This window comes from Podarcis muralis, chromosome 11, assembly GCF_964188315.1.
Source record: "Podarcis muralis chromosome 11, rPodMur119.hap1.1, whole genome shotgun sequence".
Classification (NCBI taxonomy): Eukaryota; Metazoa; Chordata; class Lepidosauria; order Squamata; family Lacertidae; genus Podarcis; species Podarcis muralis.
Window position 1 is genome coordinate 24,413,282 of NC_135665.1, and position 14,198 is coordinate 24,427,479.

At 43.7% G+C, this 14,198-nt stretch overlaps 1 protein-coding gene and 2 non-coding genes across 13 annotated transcripts; all 3 read right to left on the bottom strand.

Moving 5' to 3' along the window:
* Positions 1 to 391: 391 nt before the first annotated feature.
* LOC114606742 (general transcription factor II-I repeat domain-containing protein 2B-like) lies at positions 392 to 10,248 on the bottom strand. Of its 11 annotated transcripts, none has more exons than XM_077936137.1 (5): positions 10,164 to 10,242; positions 7,916 to 7,968; positions 7,267 to 7,428; positions 1,895 to 6,983; positions 392 to 817 (listed from the first exon to the last, which is right to left on the bottom strand). In XM_077936137.1, exon 4 carries the CDS (start codon positions 6,974 to 6,976, stop codon positions 5,249 to 5,251), a length of 1,728 nt encoding a protein of 575 aa, XP_077792263.1. In that variant the 5' UTR covers positions 6,977 to 6,983; positions 7,267 to 7,428; positions 7,916 to 7,968; positions 10,164 to 10,242; the 3' UTR covers positions 392 to 817; positions 1,895 to 5,248. The 11 variants fall into 11 exon arrangements, with proteins under 11 accessions (XP_077792263.1, XP_077792258.1, XP_077792256.1 ...); XM_077936132.1 differs by having other exon boundaries at positions 10,102 to 10,231; XM_077936130.1 differs by lacking the exon at positions 7,267 to 7,428 and having other exon boundaries at positions 1,895 to 3,098; positions 5,144 to 6,983; positions 10,102 to 10,230.
* Positions 4,479 to 4,606, bottom strand: LOC114606946 (small nucleolar RNA SNORA13). Its single transcript, XR_003709020.1, has one exon. It is a non-coding gene; the product is annotated as a small nucleolar RNA SNORA13 (small nucleolar RNA).
* Positions 8,758 to 8,896, bottom strand: LOC114606947 (small nucleolar RNA SNORA13). The gene has a single exon (XR_003709021.2). It is a non-coding gene; the product is annotated as a small nucleolar RNA SNORA13 (small nucleolar RNA).
* Positions 10,249 to 14,198: the final 3,950 nt, after the last annotated feature.

The window sequence follows — 14,198 nt, forward strand, 5'->3', positions numbered from 1 at the left end:
GGGTCTAGAAACAGACAAAAAGAATGGCAAGGAGGAAGGCATTACAATAGCACCAACTCTGGATATCAAAAGAGTACAGGTTTCATTTCTCCATCCTTCCACTCCAAGGAAACAAGCAAACTGGATGATTAAATAACAAGGGATGAAGGTCAAACCCTTCATTTTCTATTCCTGCTAGCTCATTGTTGCTGTCCACTTGGTTTTACAATTTTGAGATCCTCCCATTTTTAATCTCCTGCAAACGGCAGAACATCTTAATTGCTGGGGAGAACTTTGGATTGCCAACAAACACTGGTTTGGTTTTGCTTTTCTTCTAGTAACTTTTATGGTGGCAGCTTTTTTGTGTGTATCACACTGTTTATGGATGAGAAAGACGCATCTAGCAACCATGGTGTTAAGAAATTGATTTATTTTTAAATTGAACATACACAGATGCTGTGCACAGATGTTTCTTTATACCTATACATGAAATTACCTCTGATACAGAAGTTGAGCAGAAAAAGCCACATCATGTTAAACTACTGATACTTCAGTGGCAGGTGTTAATTTTCAATCCCAATCTGCATCCATGTTTTAACTTTAAAACCCCTGTGTGCAAAACTTACTGGAACAATAGATTGGAAACTATATACCATCAACAAGAGTTTGTCTGTGGTCTGGTGGTGAGTGGTTGCAATGGAGCAAGGCATGTTCACCCTATTTACTTTCAAGGTGTAATTATCACAATCCAACAGGTAATATTTACACATTACTTTCCCTCTCTTTAATACAGGCTTCTGCTATAGCATGTTGTAGCTGATGCTGTAGATACATATTCCTGCAAAAGAAGAAAACAATCCACTATTAATTATCTGGCAACCAAACAGAAAATGTGCCACAAGAAATGAATTTGGGTTACCCTAATTTTTGAAGTAGTTATTAACTGGTGGCCATCTTATTTTTTAGTTTTGTTTTTTAGTTTGATGTCAAACTAATTTCTTGATGTTGGAAACCTGTATTTACATACTATGTGCTGTGTCAATTCAGTTATGTGAAAAGGGTGGTAAATTCATTTTTAGAGCATTTAAGTGGACATCTTGCATTTGGTCCACTGTGAGTGACCATATTTTTGTGAAGGTTGCCCTAGTCAAATTTATTTTGGCATTTTTTTTCTAATCAAACTCATCAAACCTTTGTCACTGTGAACTATTAATTATCGAACATAGCTTCACCACCCGACACCTGTTTCACCAAATGCATGGGAAGAGCAGAGCATTAATCCACTTGTCAAATTGCCTGCCATGCTGCAGTGGATCCAGGAGCAGCCCTAGCAGCAAGGTCAATAACCAGGTCCATAGCTGTGAATGACCTCTTACTTACTGGGGGAACCCAGCTAGATGTGCATGGTTTAAATAATTATAAATTATTATTATTACTCATTGGCCTGGGCGGACCACTTTCTCCCATCAAGCAGAAGTGTAGAAGTATCTATGGCTTTTGCCTTGTGCAGCAGCTAATATGTTTTGGGGCACACATGATTCTATGCAGTTAAAATAGCTACACCCCACATGGATGATCAGTAATGGTGAGACAGTTGTTGTCATGGGGCCAAAAATCATCTGTTCTCATGGCACTTCTCATGTCCAGGATGATTTGAAGCCTTGCTTCCCAGGAGATGGGAAAAATAAGGAGAGCGTATGAATAGAAAAGAACGAGACCCTGGCAAAACAGGAACAGAATGAAGTGGGTGTATATGTAAAGGTACACATGTGTTATTTTGCTGACGTAATGGACAAGCCACTGTGCCTTAACCCTGCCTACCTAGCCTATTTCCAATAATCTGTTTCACTTGTTTGTTGGAATACAACCCAGCAAAGCCGCCACCTTTACCTACCTGAAAGCAAATGAAGCCTACCTCAAGTAAAGTGCCTGTACCTTGCTCCCACTCCTCACATTTGTGTTTCTCTTCATATCCTGCCCAAGCATGTTTTCTTCCTCTTTCAACTTAAGACTGGGCATGTTTAATCAGAAGAAAATCCCACTGAATTCAATGGGGCATAGTCCATAACTATGTGCTGTACCTTAATTTTCTCTTTTTGCTCACACACTGTCAATTTCTTTTTCTGCTGGATTCCGTGCATTTCCAGGTCTGTAGGCGTCCATTGGGGCTTATTAAATTCAGCCTTCTTGCACCCTCATCTTCCTCACTCATTTTCACCTCCACATCATCATCAATGAGTGACCAACGGGAACCACTCCATACACGTTTCCGTTGTGCAAGAGAACACACTTGAGACTGCGCTTAGAGCTATCAAGAAATCAGCGCCATTCCGTTGAATTGTATGATGTAATGCCTAATTGGCAGAGAAGGCCTGGAATATCATGACAGTAAACAAAGTGCTTGTCTTTTGAAAAGAAGCCCACAAACTCCTGGTCCCTCTTTCAGAAATATGTCACTTTTGCCGAGTGGTGCAGTAGATGTTTTTCTTGCAGCCTGGATGCCAATAACTCAGCTGCCTTCTTGGAGAGGCCCAAATCACGCACTAAGTCATTCAGTTCCCGTTGGCCAAACAGCTGTGGGGCTGATTGCTGCTCAGATGAGTTGTCTTCGGATTCTATAGCCATTTCTCAAGGCACCTTCCCAAAATCCTCATAATCTTCCTCACCATGTTCACTTCCTTCATCTTCAGAAGAGACAAACCCCTTAAAAACTGGAATTGGGAGTTCCTCAGAGTGTGGGATAGGTCTAATTGCTGAAGGAATACTGGGATAGGCGGCAGCATGTCGGTTTTTCTTGCCAATACACTTCATATTGACCAGACAAAAATAGCAGTCACTTGTGTGATCCTTGGGTTCTCGCCAAACCATGGGAACCCCAAAAGGCATACTCTTCCGTTTTCCTTTTGGCCAGTCTCTAAGCATTTCCTCACAATTGTGACAAACAATATGCAGAGCCCATTTCTTGTCTTGGTCACCAAGGGGAATTTCAAAACAGCTTTTATAGGCACGCCTCACAAATGCTGTTATATTGCGTCTCTGACGAGGAAGTGTGTAGCAGCCACATGCATAACAAAAGGCATCAGGCTTGTTTACACATTTTGAAGAAGCCATGGTCTGATCTGAAAAATACAAATATTTAGGTTACAAAACTATAAAAATAAAGAAAAATTAAGTTGGTTAAGGTAGATCAATGTGTCATTGTCCACTTCTCCCCAGTGTAAATATGACCTATCAGCAAAAGTCAGAAATTGAAAGATAACTATAGCATGTACACAAAAATCAATTTCAGATTTGAAATCAGCATTGAAAGAACATACAAGAACCCTTGAAAACTCTTATGCAACAGAAAATGAAAAAAAAAAAAAAAATCCCCAGCGATTCAGTTTGCCAGGCACAGAAGCTTTTTAAAGAAAAAGGAATTTTAGCTAAACCAGATCCCAGAGGTGGAAAAAAGCTTCCATCTGAAACTGTAAGCAAGGTTCTAAACTTTTATCACAGTGATAAGAAGTCTAGAATAAAGCCAGGAATAAAAGATGTGGTCAGAATTGGAAAAGAGTACCATAGGTTTCTGTGATTTTTGTGTGTGAAAAATTCCATTATATTGCAAGGGAAGACGTGGACATAATCTGCTGTTCCCTTGAAACCTGTTTCAGAGATGTGCAGACACTCCCTGGAACTCACAATTTCCACAACTTTAAACCACTGAATTATACAGGCACAACTGAAGCAAGAAGAATGAGCACCGATAAAGAACCCTTCCTCACTTTCAACTTGAGGAGCCTCCCCAAGCTTCCTGTGAATACTGATGATCTGTATCCTGGATGTTTTGTAACTTGCAAGTAAGTATGATCATTTGTGGTACTTTGGAATGCTATCGGAAAATAATCAAGACGATGGAGATGCTTTTGTAAAATTTATTCACCCAAATGGACCTTCGCCTTCATTCTGCTGGCCTAGCCATGACAATTCTTGTGTAAAACCATTTCCTCACACGCTTGGTATTGTACAACTCCCAAAGACAATAACTGGCAGAAGATACTTCTTTCCCAACAAGTGTATGGTGTTGATGGAAGAAAAAAATGAAAATCTTGCAGCTGATACTGAGGCTACAGCAAAGAAACTGAGGATCATTGAACTTGTAAGATAATAAACTGTGATAATAGCATAATCTGTTATGGTAAGTGCATTTATAAAATCTTGAGTGCTGGTGTATTTTTTTCTGAAATCTCATCATTTTATTGAGCTCTGTGTAAAATTTCAGAGATGTGATCAATGGTTATGGAGAAAAAAAAATGTGCACAAGGGTATCTTCTGGTGAAGGTCTCAAGAGGGACAGACAACAGATAGTGCTATAAAATTAAAACCATTTGAGACAGAGGAAAAAATTAAGGGGGTTTCTTCCAACCACAGGGGAAGGGTGTACACCAAATTTCATCAACATCCGAGACAGAGGGTGACATGCCTTCATTGAAATGACATAGAATGACCCAACACAAATGGTGTGTTTTAGCTGAAATACAGAGAAGGTACATAACCAACTCCTGGTAGTATGACAGCTAAAGTTAATATATGCCTTTTCTGACACCACATTCACTAGCCAAAGTAATGAATGGGCAACACAAAGGCAAAATTACATGCTGCAAAATGTGGATCAATGTCAAAGTGTTGTGGACTAAATGTGTGCCTAGGCCAGGGTGAACATAGCCAATGATCACACTGAGGTGGAAAGTCAAAGCATTTACTCAGCCATGGCAGAAGGCACAGAAAAGGCAAACACCCAAAGAATTTGTGCAACTCTGAAGTGCACAGTAAATACTGTACGATGTATAGCAACCATATAAGTATTATGTGAAAAACACGTGAACATGATTACTATTGGGGTCGTTCCATGCCAAATCACCTACTGTATTTTAATACTCAGTTGTGCTCTCACAACTCAGATTAATTTTAAAAAAATCTCATAGGTATCTACACATAATTTTTTTTGGAAGAAAAAGTTTTGAGAGCACATGGCACCAGGTGATTTGGTGTAGAACAGGGGTCTGCAACCTTTAAGACAAAAAGAGCCACTTGGACCCGTTTCCGAAGAAAAAACAACAACTGGGAGCCGCAAAACCATTGCGACATTTAAAACAAATATAACACTGCATATATTGTTTCTTACCTTAATGCTATATATACAGGATCGTGCAGTCAGCTGTCAATCTCAAGAAAAAAAGGACAAATTAATAGCTAATTAAAATATTTAATTTACAACCAGGTAACCAGGTTAATGGGACTTTTGCTCCTGAACCTCAGTGCTCAGTGTCTGCACATCAGGGCTGTAAGACGTCACCTTCATTTTCACACAGGCTTGCAAGCTGTCATCTGTGAGGCGTGATCGATGTTTGTTTTTAATATAGTTCATGTTGGAGAAGACCTGCTCACATACATATGTGGAACCAAAGATCGACAGGACTCCAAATGCATACTTTTTCATGTTTATATAAGTGTTGGGGATGGCATTCCATGTTTCGAATATAAGTTTGTCCTGTTTGGGAAGGTTTTCAATATCACTCCATTTATGATTCTGAGCCAGAATGGCCTTCTGACGGGCAACATCCTCAAGAGAAGCCGTCAAGCATTTGAACTTGGACACCCATATATCTTTGTCGGCTATATCAGCCAGTTCCAGCTCAAGATCAGGTTGACTTACACCTGCAAATGCAGTCATATTCAATAGGGATGGATCGATCGCCAGGGGAGTGACAGGGAAGGATAATGTGTTTTTTTCCTCTCTGAACCCACAGAATCGTTTCCCAAACGAGCTTTGCATTGCGGTGATTGCAGACTTGAAATATTCCAAATTTACCGTATCATGACTTTGTTTGAACTCTCTCAAAGAGGGAAAGTGAGACAGTGTACCTCTCTGGAAATCTTTGACAAACACTGTCAACTTGCGCTCAAATGCCATAACCTCCTCCAGCATGTGCAGGGCTGTGCCTCCTTTCCCCTGAAGGTTTGTATTTAGCGTGTTTAGGTGGGCTGTCATGTCCACCATAAAATGTAATTTTTCCAGCCACTCTGGCTGTTCCAGCTCAGCAAAGGTAAGCTCTTTGCTGGCCAGGAAGGTTTTTACTTCTTCCAAACATGTGACAAAGCGTTTTAGCACCTCACCTCTGGACAACCACCGGACCTTGTTGTGGAGCAGGAGGTCAGAATATGTGCTTTCCACCTCATCCAATAGCAAACGAAACTGGCGGTGGTTTAAACCCTTTGCCATTATCTTATTAACAATCTGAATGACCACATCCATTACTTTTGTGAATTCGGGGGGAAATGTTTGAGCACACAATGCCTCTTGGTGCAGGATGCAATGAAATGACAGCAGCGTTCTACCCAGTGCCTTCTGCAGTAGAGCCACAAAGCCCTTCTGTGCTCCTCTCATGCTCGGTGCCCCATCAGTAGTCACTGAGACCAGGTGGTTGGTGTTTATTTTTTTAACACTTAAAAAGTCCAGGACAGCCTTACAGATATCCTCACCCCTTGTTTGGTCTTTTAGTGGTATCAGCTCAATCAGTTCTTCCTGTGGCCCAAAAGAGTTCACATATCGGCAGAACAGCGCTATTTGTTCAATATCACCTTTATCTTTGGACTCATCACAGGCGATGGAGTACGCCACAGCTGAATTAATGTCTTGAATTTGCTGTTTGCTAATGTTTTCTGCCATTTTTAGGGTTCTGTCTTTAACAGTCTTCGCAGACAGAGGCATGTCTTTGATTTTCTGCACAATTTCATTCTGGTTTTTGAAGTCCATGTATAGATGTTCCGAAATCTTAATGAATGCTTCTTTTATATACTCTCCATCTGTGAACGGCTTACCGTGCTTGACTATTTCCTGAGCGGCTACAAAACTAGCATATGTTGTCTTGTCAGTAGAGAAGGCAAATGATTCTGTCCATGTATCATTAAACATTCTGTTTTCTTCAGAAATGTTTCTTTTCTTGCCTTTATCCATGGCTGGCCTACCGGGGGTCCAAAAGAGGGACGTAATTAGAAATCAGAGGGCCCCATAGCAAAATTTGCTATGCCAAATAATCAATGCCCCAAAATGCCATAGAAAATTAATCAGGGCCCCAGTGTACCATAAATCATAATCAGTGCCTGATGTAAATAATAATTAATAATGAGGGCCCAATGTCATCCACGTCATTATAAAAATAACTTTTTTGACACTTTATTATTATTTTGTTTGACCCCTCAGAATTACTCCTCCTCATAGAAATAAACATTAAATTAACAAGTTACCTTTTTTTGAGTGTGTGTTCTTCACTCCCCTTCAAAACAGTGACCAGCTTACATGCCCCCTTTCAATGCAGCCTGCTTACAGCCCTCAACCAAAATGGCCGCTCCCACGACTCCCACGTGCGCCCACAAAGATGGCGCCGACGATTTTCCCTTATCGATGCCCTTTAAAGAAATGGACGCCGCAGCTTCAACCCACGCCTAGAGGAGGCTAGAGAGGGAGAAAAGCGGGGGGGGGGGAAGGAAAGCAGCGAGGACGGCAGAGGAGGACTGCCGGGAGTGGAATCCCACACACCGCGAGGGGAAGGAAGGGAGAGGGTGCGAGCTGAGGCAGGGGCGCTCCCCTCGGTTACTTTACCCCTCTTGCGCCTTGAGTACACTCGCAACGCTCCTCGTGGTATGGTTATTCAGCTGCCCACTCCTCCTGCGACTGCACGGGAACAACCCGCAACCCCCTCTCCTCTCTAGCTCGGAAATGGCTTTGCGGAAAATGCGCCTCCTCCCCTCGCCTCCGCCCCGGAGCCGCGGCAAAGGCGTTAAAGAGCAGCTTGCGGCTCCGGGTTGCCGACCCCTGGTGTAGAATGACCCTCAAGAGGGCTTCTCGGACCGCTAAAGAAGTGTATAAACATAGAATAACACAATGTACTCATACCTTATATTCTGAAGTGAAATGTTTCGTCAAAACTGTGTGGGTTTTGCCTATACCTGAAAAATAAACAATGATACAATGAACCAGCCATTTTTGTATGACTGCAAATCATTTTGCTTTAAAAGTAGCCCACACAGTCCCTCAGTTACAGATAGAAACTACATAATGCAATCTTTTAAGAGGGAACCTGCATAGTGCACATTTAGCACATAAGGTCACATTAATCCCAGGAGGTTTCACTTGCAAAAGTGGTTGTGGAGTTCACTCTTATCAACAGTCCCTTTTTAGGGTCCATCCCAAACAGTGGAATGTACTTCTGAGCAAACTAGCAAATTACACTGTCACCAACCCATGTGGTTGTAAGGAAGAGTGAAAATGCTAGAGAAGTGCATATACACCAGTTCTTTTCCATAGGTTCCTTGAATCAGAAAGCTTTGTCTGTACTGGCATACAGTGCGGGAGAGTAAACATATGGAATATGCCAGGGATAACAACCCAGTAATTTTGAAGTTTGTAAAGAGGCTGATTTAACCAAGCACTGGCTTGAGATTAGTCTTTGAAGCAAACTACACACTATGCCACTGCATTGTGGGGGTCCCACCCTTAGCCACTGCTCAGGCGTCTGCACTGATTTACTTTAAAAAAAAAACAATATTCAGGAAATTGTTAATTGTGTCATGTCCAGTTTGGTCCTTTGCTCTTTGTGAAAATAGGGACTGCAGTCAAGTTGAAGCGTTAAGTCTTCAAACAGACAGGAGCTTTTAAGTTTGTAAAAAACTTAAAATGAACACAAAGAAGAAAGCTACACATAAGACTTTCAAGGAGCCACAGGCAAACAAAGCTAAAGATGTCCCACATACAGCAAGCCTGCTAGGAACAATTCCTAGCTTAGGAAAAAGCTGCAAGGGGGGGGGGGATTTGTTTTATGCCTTCTCTGACACCACGTTCATTAGCAACCAAAACGAACGGGCAACACTGAAGGCAAGATGATACAAAGCAACCAAAACTAAGCAAGCAAGGAAAGATCTGCACCTGCATGCCTATACAGTGGCACCTCGGGTTAAGAACTTAATTCGTTCTGGAGGTCCGTTCTTAACCTGAAACTGTTCTTAACCTGAGGTACCATTTACCTATGGGGCCTCCTGTAGCCGCCGCGCCGCTGGAGCACGTTTTTCTGTTCTCATCCTGAAGCAAAGTTCTTAACCTGAGGTACTATTTCTGGGTTAGCCGAGTCTGTAACCTGAAGCGTCTGTAACCCGAGGTACCACTGTACACACAGTTTACCTACATTACAGAGCTGGAGACATTTCCTGCAGTTCAGCATACTGAATTTTTATATGCCTGCCTGTAAGAAAAAGATCCTCCACTTTTCTTTCCTCTGTGGCTTCTTTCTCACAAAATCTTGTATACCTCTACCCTTTTCTCTCTGGAAAGCAACGCGAGAAGAGCTGCTGTGCACGTGTTTGCGCTCACAGTGAACTTGCCACACGTGCAAAATATCCCCGCTTCCTATCTAAAAGTGATGGGGGCCCCCCTCGTGCCAGCCTGTCCCGTCAAGCCCAACCAACACCGCCTCCCGAGGCTCGACAGGGCGCGAATCCGAGGCGGCCACGCTACGCCGTCATTCCTTGCCTCTGTGTCCCCACTAACACCACGCGCTAAGCAGCAGCTAAAAGGCCCCGCAGCCTCTGCGCGCCCATTCGCGCGAGAGGACGAGCTCCCTCAAGGGCCGGCAAGGCCTCCTACATGCCCGCCTTGCTCAGTTCCCCGGCAGCAAGGGAAGAAAAAAAGAGCGCGTAGGGCCTTTAATTTTAACCGCCGGGCTTATTTATTGTGGGGGGGGGGGGGCTTCATACCTCGGGGCCCCGCGGAAGCTTAAAGCGGCGCTTTCGCCGGCAGAGGCTGCGGCCTTCGAAGGAAGCGCTTTCTTCCTCAGGGCGCTACGGTTCGTTTAAAAGGGCTGCCGGGAACTGCATCTCCGCGAGGAGATAAAGCGCAGAGCCCGGGATTCTTTCGCGGGAGAGACGAAACGGCAGAGGCTGTGGGAATCCGGCTCACTTCGACCCCCCCTCAGCGAAACCTCCATGCCTGCACTTCCCCTCACCCGCCCGCGCTCCTTCTCCGTTTCCTGCCTCCCTTGCCAACTGTCACACATATGAGCCCCCTCTCCCCCCCCCGGCCTCACTCACTTGGTTGGCTCCAGTCCCCACAGCTCTTCCCGCGCTTTTCAAACACCCCGCTTGGTACTTGCCCTCAGCGGCTCTCTCAACCGCCACCTCCCTCGCGCGCGCCGAGAGCGGGAAAAGGGACGCCCTTCCCCTTCCGGCCGCTTCTTACAGCCTCCGCTTCGGGCCAAACCATTGCTGCTAGAGCGGGGGGGGGAGGAGAGAGAGAAGGCCAGGCCAGACCGCTCCATTCATTGATTTCTGCAGGAAACCATCGTAGCCCAGACAGGTTACAAAGGTCTGGCATATACCAAACGCGCTCTCGGGTCACTCGCTCCTCCTCTTGTCGAAACATGAGGAGAATGTGGAATGTACCAACTGTGCTTCTCCCCGCCTTCTTCCCCTGTTCTCATTCAAACTGTTGCGGGACCCTAGAGATAACAGTGCAAAGTAAAGCACATCTCGTTCCGCGCTCGTTTCTTCTCTTTTGATTTGGGATCTGCATTTTGCAGCAGGAGAGGGGCAGAAATGCACGTGGAGGTACTTCACAACATCTTGTTTGGCGCAGCAGTTAATGGCCAGATTCTGTCATTTTCTATTTATTTGGTGATTAAACCAGATTACATCAGTTTCTGCTGATGTGCAAGGTTAATGAAATGTTCAAACAAGATGTTGAAGAAAAAGGTTTTTGTGAAAAAGAATCAAACTTTCAACAAGAAATATTGAATAACGATTTTAAAATTCTGTCTAAAATGTATAAATTATTGCTTGAATAGCACCTGAAAGATGAGGAGGTAAAATCAGTCATGATTTACTGGGCAAAAGATTTTGGGTATAATATACAATTAAGTGACTGGGTAAAACTATGGAAAGAGGGTTTGAGATTTACCGCATGTAATGCATTAAATTTTGATCTTTGGCTTTCTGCTGAAGGTGTGGATACTTTTGAGGGCCTAAGGCAATTAATGTTAAAGGAACAGTTTACTCGACAATTGCCTTCTGAAGTAGCGAGTCTTGTGGCAGACAGACACCCTGCTAATCTTGAGCAAGCTACCCAACTTGCAGAGACTTTTAAGAAGAAGAGTAGAAGAGTTTGGATTTGATATCCCACTTTATCACTACCCGAAGGAGTCTCAAAGCAGCTAACATTCTCCTTTCCCTTCCTCCCCCACAGCAAACACTCTGTGAGGTGAGTGGGGCTTGCCGATCAGAAGGTCGGTGGTTCAAATCCCCACGATGGGGTGAGTTCCCGTTGCTCAGTCCCTGCTCCTGCCAACCTAGCAGTTTGAAAGCACGTCAACATAGATAACGTCAAAGTAGATAAACAGGAACCGCTCCGGTACCTGTACACAGTAAAAGTGTGCACAGTAATTGAAGAATAATGCATGGCTTCAATTCTTTGCTGAAGGGAAGGGGAAGCACAAAACAAGAAGGATGAGAAAGAACAGTATTTACTAACCTACCAAATAAATTAGTGCTGAATAAGAAATGCTCATTACACCAGTGAGGGCGGTCTTTGCTGGATAGGAAAGGAGATCATAAAGCAACTTGGTTTTTTCCTCTAGAGAAGAAGAGTTTGGACTTGATATCCTGCCTTTCACTCCCCTTAAGGAGTCTCAAAACAATCTCCTTTCCCTTCATCCCCCACAACAAACACTCTGTGAGGCTGAGAGACTTCAGAGAAGTGTGACTGGCCCAAGGTCACCCAGCAGCTGCATGTGGAGGAGCGGGGAAGCGAACCCAGTTCACCAGATTACGAGTCTACCACTCTTAACCACTACACCACACTGGCTCTCACACTTTTAAGTTGAATCGGTCCCATCTAGCAAACAAAAACCAGCCCAGCAGAAACCGACCAGTGGTGTCAGCTCCAGCGGGGAAGTTTGCTCCTCTGATTAAAGAACAAAGCAGGGCTAACCCCATGCCTTCCAAGGACTCCTCCTCAGGGGAGGGTGACCGGTCTAAACTTACTCCTTCTTTGGGACTGTGTTTCTATTGCAGGAAGTCCAGTCATGTGAAGGCAGCTTGCCCCCAACTAAAACATAAAAGACCCCCAGCCTTGACGTCAACGCCCGCAGTGCGCATAATTCAACGACCAGTGGAGGACTGGGAGGTGGAGTCGCAAGGGTTGAGGGCTGAAGGGATAGTTCTCCCAGAAAATAATGGGGGTGGATCAGCACCTGGTGCTACAGTTCCCATGACCACTGGAACCACTTCCAATGCTGTTAATGTGGGGCCAGTGAGAACTGGAGCGGGAACGCCACATGTTAATTGGGCTAATTTAGAATTCACAGCACCTATTACGATCAATCGAAATGTTGTGAACTCTTTTTGGGACACGGGCTCCGATATTATGAGCGTGTCTAGAGATTTAGTTTTGCCCCAACAGATACAGCCTGACCCCTTGAAGATTAGCCCGTATGGCGCAGATGCAATCTTTCCACCTACTGCCATTGTCCTGGTTTCCTATAAAGGTTACACCGGAAACCAACTTGTTATAGTTCATGATCCTGAAGCATGTAAGGTGTGGCTGGACATATTCTGCAACTGATTTTGTGGAGCTGGAGAGATGTGTAGTTAGTACTGCATGTGCGGAAGAGAAGGCTCTCACCAGGACAGATCCTGACTGCGCGCTGCAATTGCTGTCCTGAAATATAAGTCAATACAAGGAAGGAGGAAAAAAATACTCAAATTTTGGTACTCTGGGGGGTGGGGGGAAGGCCTAGAACAGAGAAAGCCAGTTTGATGCATTAAGACCTTTGGGTAGAGCATTCGGGATCACATGAAAATTCCAGATTTCACTTTAAGTATGCATTATGTGTCTGGGAAAGAGGAAAAGTGATGTGGTCAGATGTGAAAGAGGACAAGGCTCCTGTACCTTTAACAGTTGTCTAGATGAATTTCAGCAGGCTTAGCTTCCAAAACATGCTCCTCCCATTGAAATTCCCTTACCAGGGGAACAGAGGAAATGAGTGGCAGTAGGTGGTGATCCCACTGGAAACTGTGCAGCTCAGACACTTGGTACGCCCTCAGCCTAGCACTGTAAAGCCAGGTGTGAAGTGAGATAGCTGCAACTGGTGGCATCTTCCTTATTTCCAATGCCTCTGGGTGTGGGATGTAACATCACTGAAGCAGTCAAATACAACGTTTCCTGTTTGTCCAGAGCGGGCACACAGGGGAATGAATGTTGCTCCAGCCAGGAGGACTTTCTGTGGCATCTGGTCTGGAACATCCTTCCCCACTACCGTCAATGGTTTGACTTGGGATAATGCAGATTCATAAGTTTGCTACCAAATTTCTTTTTCAAAAAAATTTTTTTAAGCAAGACAGTGGCTTAATTTAAGCAAAGACTCAGCTCTTAAACTGTTTGTTTCAGTATTCAGCTTTCCCCCCTACCCCAAATTGGTATAATAAAATAGTTTTTGATGATATCCATAATAATAATAATAATAATAATAATAATAATAATAATAATTATTTATTATTTATACCCCACCCATCTGGCTGGGTTTCCCCAGCCACGCTGGGTGGCTTCCAACAGAATATTAAAATACAATAATCTATTAAACATTCCCACACTGGGCCCCATTGCTGATGTGGTAATAGTTTGCCATTGGGGACAATGAATATATGATGGATCTGCAAACATCTGACCCTTGCATTCATTCATTCATTATATTAATATCCCACTTTTAATCCAAGAAGCTCAAGTTGGCATAAATGGATCTCTCCCTCCCCACAACCCTGTGGGGGAGGTTAGGCTGAGAGGCAGTGACTGGGCTGTCATCCAGTGACTTCATGGCTGAGTGGGAATTTGAACCCTGCTCCCTCCTAGTCCAACATTCCAGCAAAAGCACTAAGTTGACATGTATTTTAGACCATTATTCACAGAAACACCAGTAAGGGGGGAAATTAGCATTACTAATCTTGGGCTCTTTACTAAAGAACATTGTATGCCATAGATCATTAGACTGCTTTAGAAACATCTGTTTAACCTTGCTTGCTTGGATAAATTAGCCAAAACTCAATAGATGCACACACGGGTATGCTTATTTTGGGGATTTAGTAATAATATCGTTTTTATCATCATTGGGTAAAAATGATACTTAAAAAAAATAAAA